Below are 18,412 nucleotides of genomic sequence, written 5' to 3' on the forward strand. Positions count from 1 at the left end.
CAAGTTGTCCAGGCCCTGAGGCAGAAAAACAGCCCCAAATCATGATGCTCCTTCCACCATGCTTCACGGTGGGGATGAGGTGTTCATAATGGTGCGCTGTTCCAGTTTTCCACCACACATGATGTTGTGTGTTACTTCCAAACAATTCAACTTCAGTTTCATCAGTCCACAAAATATTTTGCCAAAACTTCTATGGAGTGTCCAAGTGCGTTTTTGCGAACATTAAATGGGCAACAATGTTTTTAAAAAATTTTTTTTAGGACAGCTGTGGCTTGCTCCGTGGAGTCCTCCCATGAACACTATTCTTTGCCATAGTTTTATATTGAGTTGATGTGTGCACAGAGATATTTGACTGTGCCATTGATTTCTGTGAGTCTTTAGCAGACACTGTAGGGGTTCTTTTTTACTGCTCGGTGTATTCTGCACTGAGCTCTTGGCGTCAACTTTGGGAGAGAAGCAACAATGCCAAACTCTCTCCGTTTGTAGACAACTTCTCTGACTGTCAATTGATTAACATCCAGACTTTTAGAGATGGTTTTGTATCGTTTCCCAGCTTTATACAAATCAACAATCCTTGATCGCAGGTCTTGACAGCTCTTTTGACCAAGCCAAGATGCACATCAGACAATGCTTCTCATTAAAACATTTCTTACCAGGTGTGTGTTTTATAGCGGGCAGGGCAGCTTTCAAACACTCATCAGTGATTGGGCACACACCTGACTTAAAATGTTTGGTAAAAATTGGTTTCAATTAAGTCCCTTAGGCAGAGGGTTCACTTACTTCACTTACTTACTTATTTGTCCTTGACAAATTGTTATTCCCATTCAATTGATATTCTCATTCAATGTTCTAGATTGCAAACAAACAAAAACCAAAATAAACTGAAAAACTATTCAACCAGAATGTTTCCAAACGTAGCAGTTCAAAACTACGTTTCCCATAATGCCTAGCACGGTTTAGCTTACTGATAGCTAGCTGAGGCAACAATCAAACTTTGCTATAAAAGTTTACAATCATCGGCAGCGCAACGATGCGACACCAAACGGGATTTTACAGTCAAAGCTCCGACCGAAGTCAACAGTTGCCGTTATATACGTATTTATGGTAAAAAACCTTAGGCATTGTGGCCAAATCGTCATCCCAGTAGATGGCGGTAATGCCTCATGATCGGGGTAAACTGCCAACAAAAACAAGAAGAAACACTCCTTCCCTCTCTACTACTAGGAGCCATGTCATCGCAGGCAGGCGCTGCCACCCAGTGGCCGGAGGGATTCTCTTTAAATTGGTCCCGTGAAAAATCATAAAAACCGGACATTTTTATGAATTTATAAAACCCGCCCGGACGACGAGGATACTACGTGAAAGTAGGACTTGTCCGGGCAAAAGAGGACGTTTGGTCACCCTAACACTCCTGCTAACTACCACAACACATACACAACACACTGAAACACAATAATAAAAAAAAATCTTTCTAAAAAGTCATGTACTCACCATATCAATGGAGGACACGGGTCCGATACTGTTGACAAAAATGTCCACGTCAATGACCGTTGGCTTCGCTGTTGAAGAGGAAGGGAATGCTAATTAGCGCAGACAAGCGTTTTTCTCATGTATAGTTTCCCTCCTTTTCCTTGCAAGCTTTTCAACTAAATCGAGTGCCTTCCTTCCTTGTTTTCGTCATGTTTATAAATATCCTCCTGAGGATTTGTATTTGAACTTGACACAGAGTGAAGCAGCACTTGCGGCTAATAGAACCCAAACCCGCAAAACGTGTCCAACACTTGATGATACCAATCAATTACCAGGCATCACATACTGGATCACATGTACGACACTTTGCATGTAGAACATGTGTGAGCGTGTGTCGCCAAATGCGCTTAACTCTTTCAGGGACAGTGGTCACTACAGTGGATATCTATTTAAGTTATCCTTAGCTTAAAGCTAGGTAACTTTTCAACCTTTATAAAATATTTTCATCACATTAGTGACGATATGTCGACTGACATTGAGTTAAATGACATCTTTCTTATATCTTGAGCACTCTGTATCGCTTTCACCAGCATTAATTAACTTTAAGGAGGGTGGCAGGAATAGGGTGACCATATTTTGATTTCCAAAAAAGAGGACACTCGGCCCGGCCTCGAGATACTTGAATTTTACTCGAAGTCCACTCAAAGATGCCTGTATAACTTTAATATATTTAAAGTGTGCCTCCTCTGTCCGGATAGAAAAATTCAGTTTTATTAAAAAAAAAAAAAAAAAAAAAAATTTTTTTTTACTCAACTGGTTACTCAACAGGCTTTATTCTTCCTAAAAAATAATCAAACCTTAAAATAAAAAAACAACAACCCAATAATGATAAAAAAAAAAAAAGCAAGCAGTCTGATTATTAAGGCGTCGTTCACTAGCTGTCTAGCTTTGGAAAAAGTAGACGCTTTGGAGTGAGGACAGCATAGACAGATTTAAATGACAGTAGAGTGAAATGCCCACTACAGTCCTTATGTACCGTATGTTAAATGTATATTTCCATCTTGTGTCTTATCTTTCCATTCCAACAAATTATTTTACAGAATATATACATAATTTACAGAAAAATATGGCATATTTTATAGATGGTTTGAATTGCGATTAATTGCGATTAATTAATTTTTAAGCTGTAATTAACTCGATTAAAAATTTTAATCGTTTGACAGCCCTTATATACATATATATGGCGGAAAACACAGACAAGACTGAAAAAGCAGTTTCTGCTCTTGCACCCCTCTTTAAAATAAACTGCTGTATTTTAAGCCAAAACAACTGTTGTGTTTGATACAACAATATGTCTATATGCTGCCATAGCAGATTCATGGCGCATTAAGCCCCCGAACTATTTTTAATGTGTCGGTTTTACCCTAAAACCCCCGTTTACAGACATCGCGCAACCGCTTTTGTTTCAACCTAGCCATAAAAATAAGGTAAGTAATTATCTTTATTGTTCAAAATGTCTGTCATTTTTAGCTTATAATCATTAATTGATGTCTAAATTTTAGTTTAAAAAAAAAAAAAAAAAAAACGACTTTAAAAAATTATTCACTCGCATATTTTAAACTTTTAAATGAATTACGTCACAATGAAAAATTTGGTGTCTGTAAAAAAGTCACGGATATCTACCACAGAACTATAGCTTAACTGTATTTTTTTTTTTTTTATTACTGTCGCATTTTCCCCGATATGTTAGATGATTAATAATCGATCCCCCCCCCCCCCCCCAAAAAAAAAACAACGTTTAAAAGGGTAACTACATGAAAAAGAAAATCTCAACCACTCCTTGTTGTCTGCGATTTCTGCATCGCGACCCTTGCTATATCACCATGTTTCACCCATAAAATAAAATTAAAAAAAAAAGCGCATCTTTTGTGGCACGCCAGACCCACTTAGAGTGTTTGGTTCCAAAAAGCTCAATCTTGGTCTCCTTTGGGACCGTGTGCTTTGGTCAGATGAGAAAGATGCGCATGCTGAAAAGCACCTCATACCCACTGGGAAGTATGGGGGTGGGTCAGTGATGCTGTGGGGTTGTTTCGCTTCCAAAGACCCTGGGAACCTTGTTAGGGTGCATGGCATCATGAATGCTTTGAAATACCAGGACATTTTAAATCAAAATCTGTTGCCCTCTGCCCGAAAGCTGAAGATGGGTCGTCACTGGGTCTTTCAGCAAGACAATGACCCTAAACATATGGCCAAATCTACACAGAAATGGTTCACCAGACACAAAATCAAGCTCCTCTCATGGCCATCTCAGTCCCCAGACCTTGTTTTGTTGGCAAAAGGGGGTCGTACAAAGTATTAACACCAGGGGTGCTAATAATTGTGACACACATTATTTGATGTCAAATAATTATTTCTTTATGTGGGATTTTTTTCGCCACTGAATAAATGCACTTGTATTGAAGGTTGGATTTTTCTCTTTTTTTCCATTAAGGTCCCATATTATTTGAATAAAAAAAAAAAAAAAAAAAAAAAAAATATATATATATATATATATATATATATTAGAAGCTAAAAAACACATCTTAACCAGGGGTGCCAATAATTATGGAGGGCATAGTATTTGTTTGTTTGGTATGCTGACATAATTATACATGACGAATAGTTGGGGGTGCTGCTGGCTCTGGTGGCCCAAGCGCTTGCTCGTTGGGGCAGGCGCAGCTGGTTGGGGGCCCCCTGCTGGTTTGGGGCCTAAGGCGATCGCCTACTTTGCCTGAATAGTAGAGCCGTCTATGGTAATAGCTGTATCAGCAGCTACTTGTAAACACAAATTTGAATCATTGTTATTGAAGATGAAAATGATTTAATTTGATTTTTATTTCAGTTCCATTCTGCAAGTGTTGATGTCATGAGCAGCTGAATAAAGTCGGCAAACCACACGGACATCTGTCATTGTCATTTCGGAGGTTAGCTCGCTGTCTGGTTAGGACTTAGCTCCAATGCCTTGGCGAGGATGGTACAATGACGTACAATACATGTTTTTGGATAGTTAATTTTAGAATTGGGGGTTTTTAGGGGCTAGCAGTGTTGTTAATAACGGTGTTAGAGTATAACTGTTTTTAAAAGCGTTTTTTTTTTTTCAGTAGTGAGCAATCTAATTAATTACGTTTCCTATCTTTGCAACGCTGTTACTGTTAAGAGGATTTGAAGGGGCGCATTACTACAATTTGGTTGAATGAACGCCAGTTGTCTGATTATCTGAGAAAGAACAGAGAGGAATGGGGAGGGTGGTGACGCCGTTTGCAAACGCGATGATGATTAGCTAGGTGGCTTGTAGTGACGACTTCACTCGTAGCGCCTCCAGTTAAAATAGATTAGACGTCTGCTGCCTTCAGCCCAAGAGTCGATCTATGTAAGGCCACAACACATTAAATTAAAAAAAAAAAAAAAAAAATCACCAAAATTCCTAAATCAATTTCCACACAATTTATTCAATTCATCTAACGTTTTTTTTTTTTTTTTTTTTTTAATTATTTAGATGTTAATTTACCAATTTTATATTTTTTTAAACGTATGGGTTTTTTTAATTTGCATTTTAAAAATTCTTTTTTAATACTTTTTTCCCCAAAATGGATCCTTCAATTTGTGCATTTTATTTAAAATTATTTATATTTTTTTGTATGAAAATCCGTGTGGGTAACACTAATATTAAAAGTGGATGTCTAATGGGGCCGCAAATATTCTCAGGTGGGCCGCAATTGGCCCCTAGGTGGCAAGTTTGAGACCCCTGTCCTATATAAATGTAATAGAAAATCCTAATTTGCGCATGAAAGCGTTAACGTATTCATTCAAACTGGCTTTAATGTGAAGAATCTAGCCGATCAATCGGTGACAGAAAGGCAGAAGTTTCTTTCTTCTTCACCAAGCGCCGGCTAATCCACCTTTGATTTCCAATATAAACTCATCAAAGAACGAGGATTAACTTTTCTTCCCTTTTCTTTGAAATAAAAGAACAAACGCAGCGGAAAATCAATATCGAACAGAGAAATAATGAACTTTTTTACATGGTAGCTGGCTAGCTAGCAGATAGTTCCACATGCTAACGTAGCAGTCTACATTTTTACCCCGCTCTAGGACAAAAAAATAGCATTTGGATGCTTCACAACCTTCACACAAGAGTCGAAGCAGAGATCTTCGTTCACAAAGAGCAGATGGGATTAATAGGGAGTAAATAACACCAATGAAAGTGGATGAATGAGTCAATCAATCAATCAATGTCATCCACTGGAGTGCTTTTGACTGGTCAAGGTACGTCGCCATGGTGATGAAGTAGCAATCTGCTGCTGGGCGTGTGTGTGCGTTGGACGCATTAAAAGGTGTTGTGACAGCCCTTCTCTGAATTTGACAAAAGTATTGGAACATATATAAACTGTAACCTTAACTACAGCTAGGGTTGCCAACCCTCCCTTGAAAAACGGAATCATCCTACAATCAGAAACAAAAGTACACGTCCGGTATTGAGTGTTTTATTTATTGAACGAATGAATACTGGTATGGTGCTTTTACAAGAATACTGTATGCAGGGAAACGCATTCCCTCGCCTCCCTGCTTTTTGACAGTTAATCTGCACAAAACTGAACATGGCGGAAAACACAGACAAGACTGAAAAAGCAGTTTCTGCTCTTGCACCCCTCTTTAAAAGAAACTGCTGTATTTTAGGCCAAAACAACTGTTGTGTTTGATAGAACAATATGTCTATATGCTGCCGTAGCAGATTCATTCCCATACCCATTCTTTTTGGGTTTCAAAAAGTTCCCGTTCACTACGGAGATTGGCCAAAACAAGTCAGACAACCGTGGGACCATTGGACTTACAAGGAAGTGAGTAAATTATGTGTTTGTTATTATGTCAAATACTAGGATCATGGCACATGTTTTAATACGGAGGTGGCTTGCATTGTGTGGCTGACAATGCTCCTTGTCCGCTGAGAAGGCCAGTCGGCAGACGACCGGTGGCTTGTCGCATTCCCCCCTCAGTCCTCTTCGCGTGCCCGCCGGAGAGAACTATACTCGGCTTATGCTTGTGCAGCCCCCCATCTTTCGTCTGCAGTTCTCCATATTGTCCAGACTTCCAGCCCCCACTGCTCTCATCGAGTGCTCGGCAATAGGCCGCTATCATCGGGTTGGGCTCGGGCAGGTACGCGCTCCTCTGACGTCAGCCGGTTTGTCCAGCGGTCAGTCTCCAGCGTCTTTCCCGGCAACGAGCGCCCCTGCCCACAGCAGGGAAACGACGAGCTGTAACTTGCTCGCCGCCAGGGAGTTGCCGATCGGTGAAGAGAATCGACAACCCCGCCACCATGTGATATGATCCAGGGTAGTTTTGTGTGATTTTTCGGTTTCGAAAGGCGAAAAAGATTGTAACAGCTGCTCGGCGGTCATTATGCAGCTGCTTCCAAGGCACCGAGCACTCCAGCCCGCAGCAGGGAAACGACGAGCAGTAACTTGCTCGCCGCCAGGGGGTTGCCGATCGGTAAAGACAATCGGCAACCCCACCACCGTGTGATATGTTCCGGGGTAGTTTTGTGTGATTTTTTGTTTTCGAAAGGCGAGAATAAGTCATGGAAACGCCGCTCGGTTCGGGGTAGCATGTCGGCTAGCTGTCACGCCTCCTGGTTTGTTTATGCTCTCTTAAGCTGGGGCAGGGAAATGACAAAAGCTGGACTAACTCCGGTGGCATAAAATATCGTTCGGGAGGTGCAAGAAGTCAACAGTTTTTACCATTATGGAGTAATTTTGCCCTGTCATACTGAATAAATGCATTTTTAATATTTCATATTCAATTTAGCAAAGGACTGTTATTTGTCATGACCATACTATTTATTTAGCTTCGGGAAAAATACTTAGATAAAAAAAATATCATGTAAAAATGTTGGAGTAGAGAGAATGAAACAAGCATGCCATTTTGCTGTTCTCTGTCGCATTTTCCTCGTTCCGAATCTTCCCCCTCAATGGGCTGAATTCTAAATCAGATGAAATCATGACCCTGCCGACGTCATCCTCCAACTGGGGACGCTAGAGTCCTATAATGGCAGACGGGGCCAAACGGCAGATTAACAGACTAATTTCTCGACATCTACGGTTTGCCAAATTGTTGTATATAGTCGAATCGTTTCAAAATATGATTCCAATTCACATAATAATTCTTATTTAAGTTTTTCTTTTTTATGCTGTCACAGGCACTTTAAAGAGCACACGACAGGAGAAAAAAAAAGTCTTAAATAGCATTATTATGTGAATTAGAATCATATTTTGAGACGATTCGACTATATACAACAATTTAGCAAAGCGCAGATGACGAGAAATTGGTCTTTTAATCTGCCGGTTAGCCACGCCTACCATTATAGGGCTCTAGCGTCCCCAACAGGTGGATGACGTCAGCAGGAGACTGGGCTCATCGGTTTTACTATTCAGCACATTGAGGGGGAATTATTCAGAACGAGGAAAACGCGACGAAGAGAGCCGCAAAATGTCATTGTTTCAGTCTCTCTACTCCAATATTTTTTTACAGGATATTCTTTTTATCCAAGTATTTTTCCCAAATAGCTAAATAAATGGCTTGAGAAGGACCAGTCAACCCGTCGAGGGGGAACTAGTCACAACGAAGAAAACGCGACGAAGAGAGCTGCAAAATGTCATTGTTCCTATCTCTTTACTTTAATATTTTTACAGTATTTACAAGTATTTTCCCCAATTGCTAAATAAATGGCATGGTCATGACAAATAACAGTCTTGTGCTAAATGGAATATGAAATAATAAAAATGCACTTATTCAGGCAGCATGGCAAAATTACTCCATAATGTTTAAAACTGACGACTTCACCTTTACTGTCGCACCTCCCGATTGATATTTTATGACACCTAAATCGGACATATGTCATTTTCCTTCCCCGGCTTCGGAGAATGTAAACAAACCAAGAGGCGTGACAGCTAGTCGACATGCTAACCCGAACAGAGTGATGTTTCAAAGTCTTCGAAGCGGAAAATCACACATAACTAGCCCGGATTATTTGACATGACGACTGGGTTGCCGATTGTCTTTGCGGATCGGCAAACCGCCTGGCAGAGAGCAATTTACAGCTCGTTCCCCGTAGGAGGGCGGCTGCAGTTGTTGTGTAGCTAACGTGCATGAGGAGAGCTTTTGACATGTCTATCAATGATCAAACGTAAGCAGTCCTTTATTTAAAGAAAGCTTGTAGTGTTTACTTTGTAATCGCTGTATTCGTATTTGACATAATACAAAACAAGATGTTTACTCACTTCCTCGTAAGTCCAATGGTCCCACAGTAGTAGGGCTTGTTTTGGCCAATATCCACGGCGAATGGGAACCTTTTGAAACTCCAAAAAGGCGCACACGCCTCTCCCTTATACAGCAAGATTTTTCTGCAGCCGTTTGGCTGGCGTGATGCGAAAAATAAACGTATTAATCCGCAAAATCAGCTGAATCCTTAGTCCTCATCCACAACAGTACGGCTGTATAGTGAAGAGGACGCCTTCATCCGTACACGTCACAACGCCCTCCTCCTCAATGCAAGACCGAAGCCGGAAGTCACTTATTTTCATGGCGCGGGATTCAAAAAACTAAAATATAGCGATCGCTTCCACACACATCCAAGCGGTCCATATCATTCAGGAGCATAAAATACCGCGTGTTATGGAATAAACATGCTTTTTCGTGTCACATGCACTTTAAACACAACACATGAAAGAGAAAGGTACGTTTCGCTGTAGTGACCACTATGCACCAGAGGGTTTGAAAAAAATCAAATTATAATTAAAATTAAATTAAGTTCCGCAACTCACTTTAACATGGTTTAGCTGCTAAATCATGGGCTGCCATTGACAGCCAATCCATTGGAACTGGGAGGGGCTGGGAGTGAATAATCACATTTCAGTGAATTGTGTATGCGCTCTGGTAGCTCTGGAAGTTTGTGTGTGTCAGAACTCATCATCGTCAATGGCAACTAGTATGTTAATATTATCAATAATTACGATAACAACCTCCAATGTCGGGTCTGAGTTTGCGGTCGTATTCCTTGAGGAGCCCGTTGAGGATCTCCGTGGCGTCTGACTGCTGAGATTTGGATGCCAACATCTGCTGGACCATCACGTCCTCATAGTCCTCTTCGTAGTCGCACGTCACGTACCTAAAGTCACAAAAAACAGTTTTTACTAGAGATGTCCCGATCGATCGGGATGCCGACCGATCACGTCATTTTCAAATTATCGGAATCGGCAAAAAAATATCGGCCATGCCTTTTTTTAATATGTATATATTTTTTAATTAAATGGTTTTCTAATTGTATTTAACGTTACAGACATAATAGTTACACTCATCCAGACTCTTTAGTTTAGGCTTAAGGTAGGGTTGTCAAATTTATCCCGATAACGGCGGTAAATAATTTAAAAAAAAAGTATTACATTATAATATTTAACGCAATTAACGCATGCGCTGCACGACCCCCTCACGCATTGTCGCGCTCCATCTGTAATGGCGCCGTTTTACCTATATAGAGAAATAAAAGGCAACGTAAATTGAGTAGAATGAATTTTGGCAGCCTTTGGACACTTTTTTTAATTGCCTTACAATCCCTCTCCCTTCGATTAGAAATATCATGGGAAGCAATGTGGGGAAGCAAGGTCGCAATTGATCTTTTTCTTAACACCTTATTTCCCAAAGCAGAGAAGATATATCAATTGGTAGCACTACGCACAGTCATGGTTCCACTTCCCATCATGCATTTGGGCATGGCTACAGTATCATTTACTGAAAGCTCAACAAATACACTAGATGGCAATATACATAGTCACATTTGTCCTTTAAGAATTACAAGTCTTTCTATCCGTGGATCCTTCTCACAGAAAGAATGTTAATAATGTAAATGCCATCTTGAGGATTTATTGTCATAATAAACAAATACAGTACTTATGTACTGTATGTTGAATGTAAATATTCGTCCGGGTTTTATTCATTTTTTTCTTAATGCATTGCCAAAATGTATATGATCGGGAAAAATTACCGGGAATGATTGGAATTGAACCGGGAGCAAAAAAAAAAAAAGCAATCGGATCGGGAAATATCGGGATCGGCAGATACTCAAACTAAAACGATCCGGATCGGATCAGGAGCAAAAAAAAACATGATCGGAACAGCCCTAGTTTTTACAGTTACATAGGAGGGAAAAAATCTTACTTTCTCCTTCTGACATGTTATTAATAGTCCAATGACGATGAATTCCATGACGATTCACCGTGAAAGCAGGTTTTTAAAAAGTGTTAATACCCCGCTGTTAAACCCATAGGTGTCGCAGAAATGGACGCCCACCATCCCTACAGTGAAACATGACTAATGTTAGCGATTATACTTCTAAAATTGCTTTAATTGTCACTTTAGCAAGTCATAACACACCTGGTGCGCAAAGGTCAAAAAAAGTGATAAGGGAGCCCCCTCAGACAACTTGCCTGAAAGGTTATGAATTATTCATAACACTTTAAATCAAGATTCATGCTCTCAAGATCACAGATGGAATTGCATGGGAAACAGGATAAAAAAGACAAGACTCTCACACAAGATCACTGGCATTTTAATTCTGCCCTACAAAATTGTTTTGGGGATTAAAATTCTGATCTTAATTAGAACACGGGGACGGAATTTAGGGGGGGTCCAGGTGGTGCGACTGCACCCGGGCCTCTGCGGGGCTTGGTTTGCGGGTGTAAAGTGGGCGTGTTTGGGCGAGGTGAGGGTCAAAAAGAAAGGTAAGATGATGCGTGGAGCTTTAATATACAGCCCCTTTCTAAAGTCTTGTCGCTTAACCATTTTGTAGAAACAATTGCTAATAACTAGGGCTGTCAAACGATTAAAATTTTTAATCGAGTTAATTACAGCTTAAAAATTAATTAATCGTAATTAATCACAATTAATCGCAATTCAAACCATCTATAAAATATGCCATATTTTTCTGTGAATTATATACTGTAAAATAAATTGTTGGAATGGAAAGATAAGACACAAGATGGATATATACATTCAACATACGGTACATAAGGACTGTAGTGGGCATTTCACTCTACTGTCATTTAAATCTGTCTATGCTGTCCTCACTCCGAAACGTCTACTTTTTCCAAAGCTAGACAGCTAGTGAACGACGCCTTAATAATCAGACTTCTTCCTTTTTCATCTGATTTATTAATAAAATGGCCTCAAACCATTGTCCTCTTTAGACCGTTTACGCAAAACTACAAAAAAAAGTAAACAAGCATTGCATTAGCAACAACGTTAGCTTAGCACGCTATACAGGTTGGCTAAAAATAAACAAAAAGCGTCTCATACAGAAAATATAACATTTCGCTTATTAACATAATATGTACATTCTTTACAACAACCATACTTACGGACAAATCTTTTCCAAGGATCATATAAGCACAACAGAGACGTCGTGCAGCCATATTGAACTGTCAAGAAAAAAATAAACCATGTCGCAAAGCGACCACAAGAGTTCGCTGTTAGACAGCACAAAACGCCTTGCTGTAAAACTTACCAAAAGGCAAAATACTGTCTGAGAGGGACATGTGCGTTAATTGCGTCAAATATTTTAACGTGATTAATTTAAAAAATTAATTGCCGCGCGTTAACGCGTTAATTTTGACATCCCTACTAATAACCTGACTTTTAATAATTCAATTGGTATAAGAAATGGCTCATATGATAGCTAAGACCCTCCCAAATGATGTAGAATTTACAACAATATATTTGTTTCACTTAAAAAAGATTTATCATTTAATGAAGACATAAAGGTCAAATTTTGGCAAGACAAAATTTTTGTCGCCTACAGAAAGTAGTGTTAATAAAAAATATGTTACATAACAGCGAATTAAGTAGTGGTGCTGTGAGATCCAAATGTAATATTCTGTATGACTTCCATGGGCTTCAGCAAGGATTCATACAATTTATTGATGAAGTCATCAGGAACATCAAAGAAAGCAGTCTTGCATGCCTCCCAGAGTTCATCAACATTCTTGGGTTTCGTCTTCCATGCTTCCTCTCTCATCCTACCCCAGACATGCTCAATGATACTCATGTCTGGTGACTGGGCTGGCCAGTCCTGGAGGATCTTGGTCTTCTTTGCCTTGAGGAACTTTGAGGTAGAGATTGAAGTATACGATGGAGCACCATTTTGCTGCAGAATTTGTTCCTTTTTATGGTTAGGAATGTAAGAGGCAGCTAAGATTTGTTGATAGGGGTGTAACGGTACACAAAAATCTCGGTTCAGTACGTACCTCGGTTTTGAGGTCACGGTTCGGTTCATTTTTGGTACAGTAAGAAAACAAAATGCAAAATATAAATGTGCTAGTTGTTTATTACACACTTTTATGCTTTCAACAAAAGGAACATTAGCCTATACAAAGCTAGAATTCTGTTCAAAAAGTAGCGGGTATTTAAAGATAATCCAACAACAATTTGCCTTTCAGACCCCATGTATTGGACAACTTTCTTTCTGAAAGAAAGAAGACAAAAGAAGTCCTGTACTAAAGAGAAAAGCAATCCCAATGACAAAGATTTTAACATGTTTTTTTACAAACTTATGAATGGTTTTCAAAATCTTTATTGGTGGATTTTCTCAAGTTAAAGCGCCACACAGAAATTAATAAATTTAATTGTGTAAGCAGGATCTGTGTATTATTCTTATTATTTAATTACAGGTGTTTTAGCTCATTTCAATTTATTTTATTTAAATGGGCTATTATTTATTTTATTATGTGTTTATATTTTACAAATGTGATGTAGTATTCATTTATATTGTATATTTTATGTTATATAACTTTAGTTCCTATGTGAATATTCGTTCCTACTTGTTTTGTTGTGGTAGGAGGGTTTTGTAGTGAACACAGGGCCGTGTTGGTTATTATTATAGCAGAGAAGACAGTAAATCAACAAAGACAAGTCAAGTGTGCCCCGATCTACCACTCAAGAGATCTGATGGACTCAAAAAGTGGGTTACGATTGCATATTAGTTTGAAAATCGACCGGATCCACCGTATTTTTACACGAGTGACTTCCGGTCTGCCCGATCCTAGCTACAGGTAGTAGTATTGACACAGGAGGGTCGCATCTCGCATCATATAATAAACTCTGCCATTCTTTTCGCGTGCGTCGTGTTGAGCCGCTTCTGGGACGCGTCTAACACGCGGCCGCACTGCGACTGGTGTGCATTGGCTGATTGACTTTAACGCCCGCGTTTCACTGTGTTTTCGCGGCGGCCACGTTGTCGTGCCGTTGACGTTTCTGGGTTATACTGTCCTACCATGTTGGTCCTCATTATAGTAGAGAAGACGGACTAAATATAATCTACACAAAGAAACTGTAACCCGATCGACTCACAGCCTCGAAAAGTAAGGGTTACATTACGTCAGAAACTCGTTCGGTACGCCTCTGTTCCGAACTGAGCTCCCTGTACTGAAATGGTTCAATACAAATACATGTACCGTTACACCCTTATTTGTTGATATTTCAGACTATTTATGTTGCCTTCCACCCTGCAGATCTCCCACACACCCAGATACTGGGTGTAACCCCAGACCATGATTTTGCCACCACCAAACTTCATTGTTTTCTGAGTGAATCTCGGATCCATGCAGGCTCCAGTAGGTCTCCTGCAATATTTGCGGTGGAAGATTCATCTGAAAAATCCAATTTTGCCACAAAACACTGAAGTTTGGTGGTGCCAAAATCATGGTCTGGGGTTACATCCAGTATGGATGTATGCGAGAGATCTACAGGGTGGAAGGCAACATAAATAGTCTGAAATATCAACAAATCTTAGCTGCCTCTTACATTACTAACCATAAAAAAGACAAATTCTGCAGCAAGATGGTGCTCCATCGCATACTTCAAACTCTACCTCAAAGTTCCTCAAGGCAAAGAATATCAAGATCCTCCAGGACTGGCAACCCCAGTCACCAGACATGAACACGATGAAAGAGGAAGCATGGAAGACGAAACCCAAGAATGTTGATGAACTCTGGGAGACATGCAAGACTGCTTTCTTTGATTTTCCTGATGACTTCATCAATAAATTATATGAATCCTTGCCAAACCGCATGGATGCAGTCCTTCAAGCCCATGGAAGTCATTAAGTTTGGATCTCACAGCACCATTACTTAATTCACTTATGTTATGTAACATATTTTTTGTATTTGAGGTAAATTTTTTGTTAAATTTTCACACTACTTTCTGTAGGCGACAAAACTTTTGTGTTGCCAAAATTTGACCTTTATGTCTTTATTAAATGATAAATCTTTTTTCAGTGAAACAAATATATTTTGAAAAGTATTATTTTAATATTTTGGAGTTGAAAGTCCGTGTTGCCCAACGACAGCCCCAAAACATCACTGCTCAAGAGGAGATCTGCATGGAGGAATGGGCCAAAATACCAGCAACAGTGTGTGAAAAGCTTGTGAAGAGTTACAGAAAACGTTTGGCCTCCGTTATTGCTAACAAAGGGTACATGACAAAGTATTGAGATGAACTTTTGGTATTGACCAAATATTTATTTTCCACCATGATTTGCAAATAAATTCTTTAAAAATCAAACAATGTGATTTTCTGTTTTTTTTCCACATTCTGTCTCATGGTTGAGGTTTACCCATGTTGACAATTACATGCCTCTCTAATAGTTTCAAGTGGGAGAACTTGCACAATTAGTGGGTGACTAAATACTTTTTTGCCCCACTGTACCTGCGAGCTGCTTGGCCCTGATGCGGGTAAAGACATTGCTGAAGTCCCCTCTAATAATTCTGAGCTTTTCAAGCCTAACTGCTATAAGAAATAAAAACAGAGACTGAGAGCTGTTGATGAATATTCCTGCCAGGATATCAGCTTTGGGTTCACCTAAACTAGGGCTGTCAAAATTATCGCGTTAACGGGCGGTAATTAATTTAAAAAAAAATTAATCACGTTAAAATATTTGACGCAATTAACACACATGCCCCGCTCAAACAGATTAAAATGACAGCACCGTGTCATGTCCACTTGTTACTTGTGTTTTTTGGTGTTTTGTCGCCCTCTGCTGGCACTTGGTTTTGACTGATTTTATGGAATTCAGCACCATGAGCATTGTGTAATTATTGACATCAACAATGGCGAGCTACTAGTTTATTTTTTGACTGAAAATTTTACAAATTTGAATAAAACGAAAACATTAAGAGGGGTTTTAATATAAAATTTCTATAACTTGTACTAACATTTATCTTTTAAGTTTTTCTATCCATGGATCGCTTAATAGAATGTTAATAATGTTAATGGCATCTTGTTGATTTATTGTTATAATAAACAAATACAGTACTCATGTACCGTATGTTGAATGTAGTGCTGCAACAAATAATCGATCAACTCGAGTATTCGATTAGAAAAAAAATATTCGAATTAAATTTTGCTGCCTCGAGTATTCGTTTAATTAAAGTGGCATTGTAGTGGTTTGTTTTGAAAGTGTTTGCATTTAGTTTTATTGCTGTGGGTGGATACACTCCCCTCTAGTCTGCCTCATTTCACATGGCTGAATCCAGCTGCTCCCTGTTAAGACCAACATAAGCTAAGTTTTTGTTTGAGCTAATGTTTTTTTTTTAATGCATTTGTAATTTAATTTAAAGGTATATTTAGTTATTTATTTAGATATTTAGTTTTTTATGAGAATATGTGTTTGAACTATTTGTAAAGAGGATTGTAAAAAAAAAAAAAAACGGCATTTTATAGCATTTAAACTAGCGGACCTTTGCTATGTAAGTTCGCCAATCGTTCTTTTGTTGTACGTATATCCTAATTTATTTAGGTTTTTTATACCGTTTGAGGCTCAGGTCAAATATTTTAATTTTTTATGTTCCTTATCCGATTACTCGATTATTCAAAGTAACTAGTTTATCGATTAATCGACTACTAAAATGATCGATAGCTGCAGCCCTAGTTGGATGTATATATCCGTCTTGTGTCTTATCTTTTCATTCCAACAATAATTTACAGAAAAATATGGCATATTTTAAAGATGGTTTGAATTGCGATTAATTACGATTAATTGATTTTTAAGCTGTAATTAACTCGATTAAAAATTTTAATCGTTTGACAGCTCTAGTTTTAATATAAGATGTCTATAACTTGTGCTAACATTTATCTTTTAAGAACTACAAGTCTTTCTATCCATGGATTGCTTTAACAGAATGTTAATGTTAATGCTATCTTGTACATTTATTGTTATAATAAACAAATACATTACTTATGTACAGTATGTTGAATGTATATATTCGTCTTGTGTCTTATCTTTCCATTCCAACAATAGTTTACAGAAAAATATGGCATATTTTATAGATGGTTTGAATTGCGATTAATTAATTTTTAAGCTGTGATTAACTCGATTAAAAAATTTTAATCGTTTGACAGCCCTAATCTAAACAGGCTAAAGTTTCACACTGAGTAAGTCTAAAAATTGAGAAACTATTTTATAAATAAATATACTGTACAGAAAGTAATTTTGGAACATTTTTAGTTTGTGGTGTGCCGCGAGATTTTTTCCAATGTAAAAACGTGCCGTAACTCAGAAAAGGTTGAAAAACAATTATTTATAGTATGCATCAAACAAAATAGTGCTGTCTAGTGTTCGGCAATGGAATTACATACAAAATAAACAAGGCTGAGTAAAATAGAGTAATAAACTACAAAGAAAACGAATAAAAATCTGCGATAAAGTAGGCCTGCAAATCTAGAACATGTGATGGAGTGGGCATCAATGTGCATGTTTTTATAATGTACCATTTTTGGGAGGAAGACTTGAATATATTTTCATTCATTTCAATATGGAAAGATAATTTGAAATTCAAGTGTTTTCCGTTACTAGCATGGTTGGAGAACAAACTCATAAGTCCACTGTAATTACAATGTGGATTTCTGTGTCTATAATCTGAAACCCTCATTTCAAAATCCCTCGATATTTACATCGAACCTTTAAATTACTACAGAAAGTTGCCAATTTGTAATATTTCCAAAATTCCCCACCTCAACTTCCGATGAAAAATTCACAACTTTCAGGAAATTCACAGCACATCTTATCTTTTTAACTCCATCATAAGTTCTGTCCAATTTAATGTGACCAACCTACCTTGCATTTAGAGCTATGAAGAGAAGAAGGAAACGAGACATCCGTGTGGAGGTCATGCTGGTTCCCAGTCCCTCCCGGACCTTTTTCATCCTTTTTTCGCTCCCGTGAAATACATTCTTTTTTCATATCCCAAAGGCTGGCGTCGTGTTGCTTTTCCGCACAGGCTCAGCGCGTGTCCTCCTCCTCTTCTTCTTCATCACCAAGCCGACAGTGGGCTGAGCATCACGGCATATGTTAGTAAGGCAGGTGAGATGGAGGCGCAACTTCTCTTTGTCCTACTCATGCGTCTGATGGAGACAGAAGGGAGGGGGGTGGACTACAGTTATCAAATTGGCTGCCATTGATGGTGATGGACATCCAATCTGATGTATAAGATGATGTCTACATATTGTTCCCTACATGTTAAATAACTTTTCACCCAGTCCCCTGCTACCCCCCGAATACCATATTTTTCTAGTTTTTCAAGTAAAATTATTTGTAGGGTTGTTCCGATCATGTTTTTTTGCTCCCGATCCGATCCCGATCGTTTTAGTTTGAGTATCTGCCGATCCCGATATTTCCCGATCTGATTGCTTTTTTTTGCTCTAGATTCAATTCCAATCTTTCCCTATCATATACATTTTGGCAATGCATTAAGAAAAAAATGAATAAAACTCGGACGAATATATACATTCAACATACAGTACATAAGTACTGTATTTGTTTATTATGACAATAAATCCTCAAGATGGCATTTACGTTATTAAC

At 38.6% G+C, this 18,412-nt stretch overlaps 1 protein-coding gene across 2 annotated transcripts in view; it reads right to left on the minus strand.

Moving 5' to 3' along the window:
- The window catches only part of LOC130919455 (gamma-aminobutyric acid receptor subunit gamma-3), a 61,218-nt gene extending 43,270 nt beyond the window's left edge, over positions 1-17,948 (minus strand). The window contains exons 1-3 of one of the 2 annotated variants that reach the window (XM_057842191.1): positions 17,666-17,948; positions 9,525-9,670; positions 1,492-1,559 (exon numbers count right to left, since the gene is read on the minus strand). In XM_057842191.1, coding sequence (XP_057698174.1) covers positions 1,492-1,559; positions 9,525-9,670; positions 17,666-17,754 — 303 coding nt within the window. In that variant the 5' untranslated portion in view covers positions 17,755-17,948. The remainder of the gene's footprint in view (positions 1-1,491; positions 1,560-9,524; positions 9,671-17,665) is intronic. The other variant, XM_057842192.1, reaches the window with a different exon arrangement.
- Positions 17,949-18,412: the final 464 nt, after the last annotated feature.

Source organism: Corythoichthys intestinalis, chromosome 7 (assembly GCF_030265065.1).
Source record: "Corythoichthys intestinalis isolate RoL2023-P3 chromosome 7, ASM3026506v1, whole genome shotgun sequence".
NCBI lineage: Eukaryota > Metazoa > Chordata > Actinopteri > Syngnathiformes > Syngnathidae > Corythoichthys > Corythoichthys intestinalis.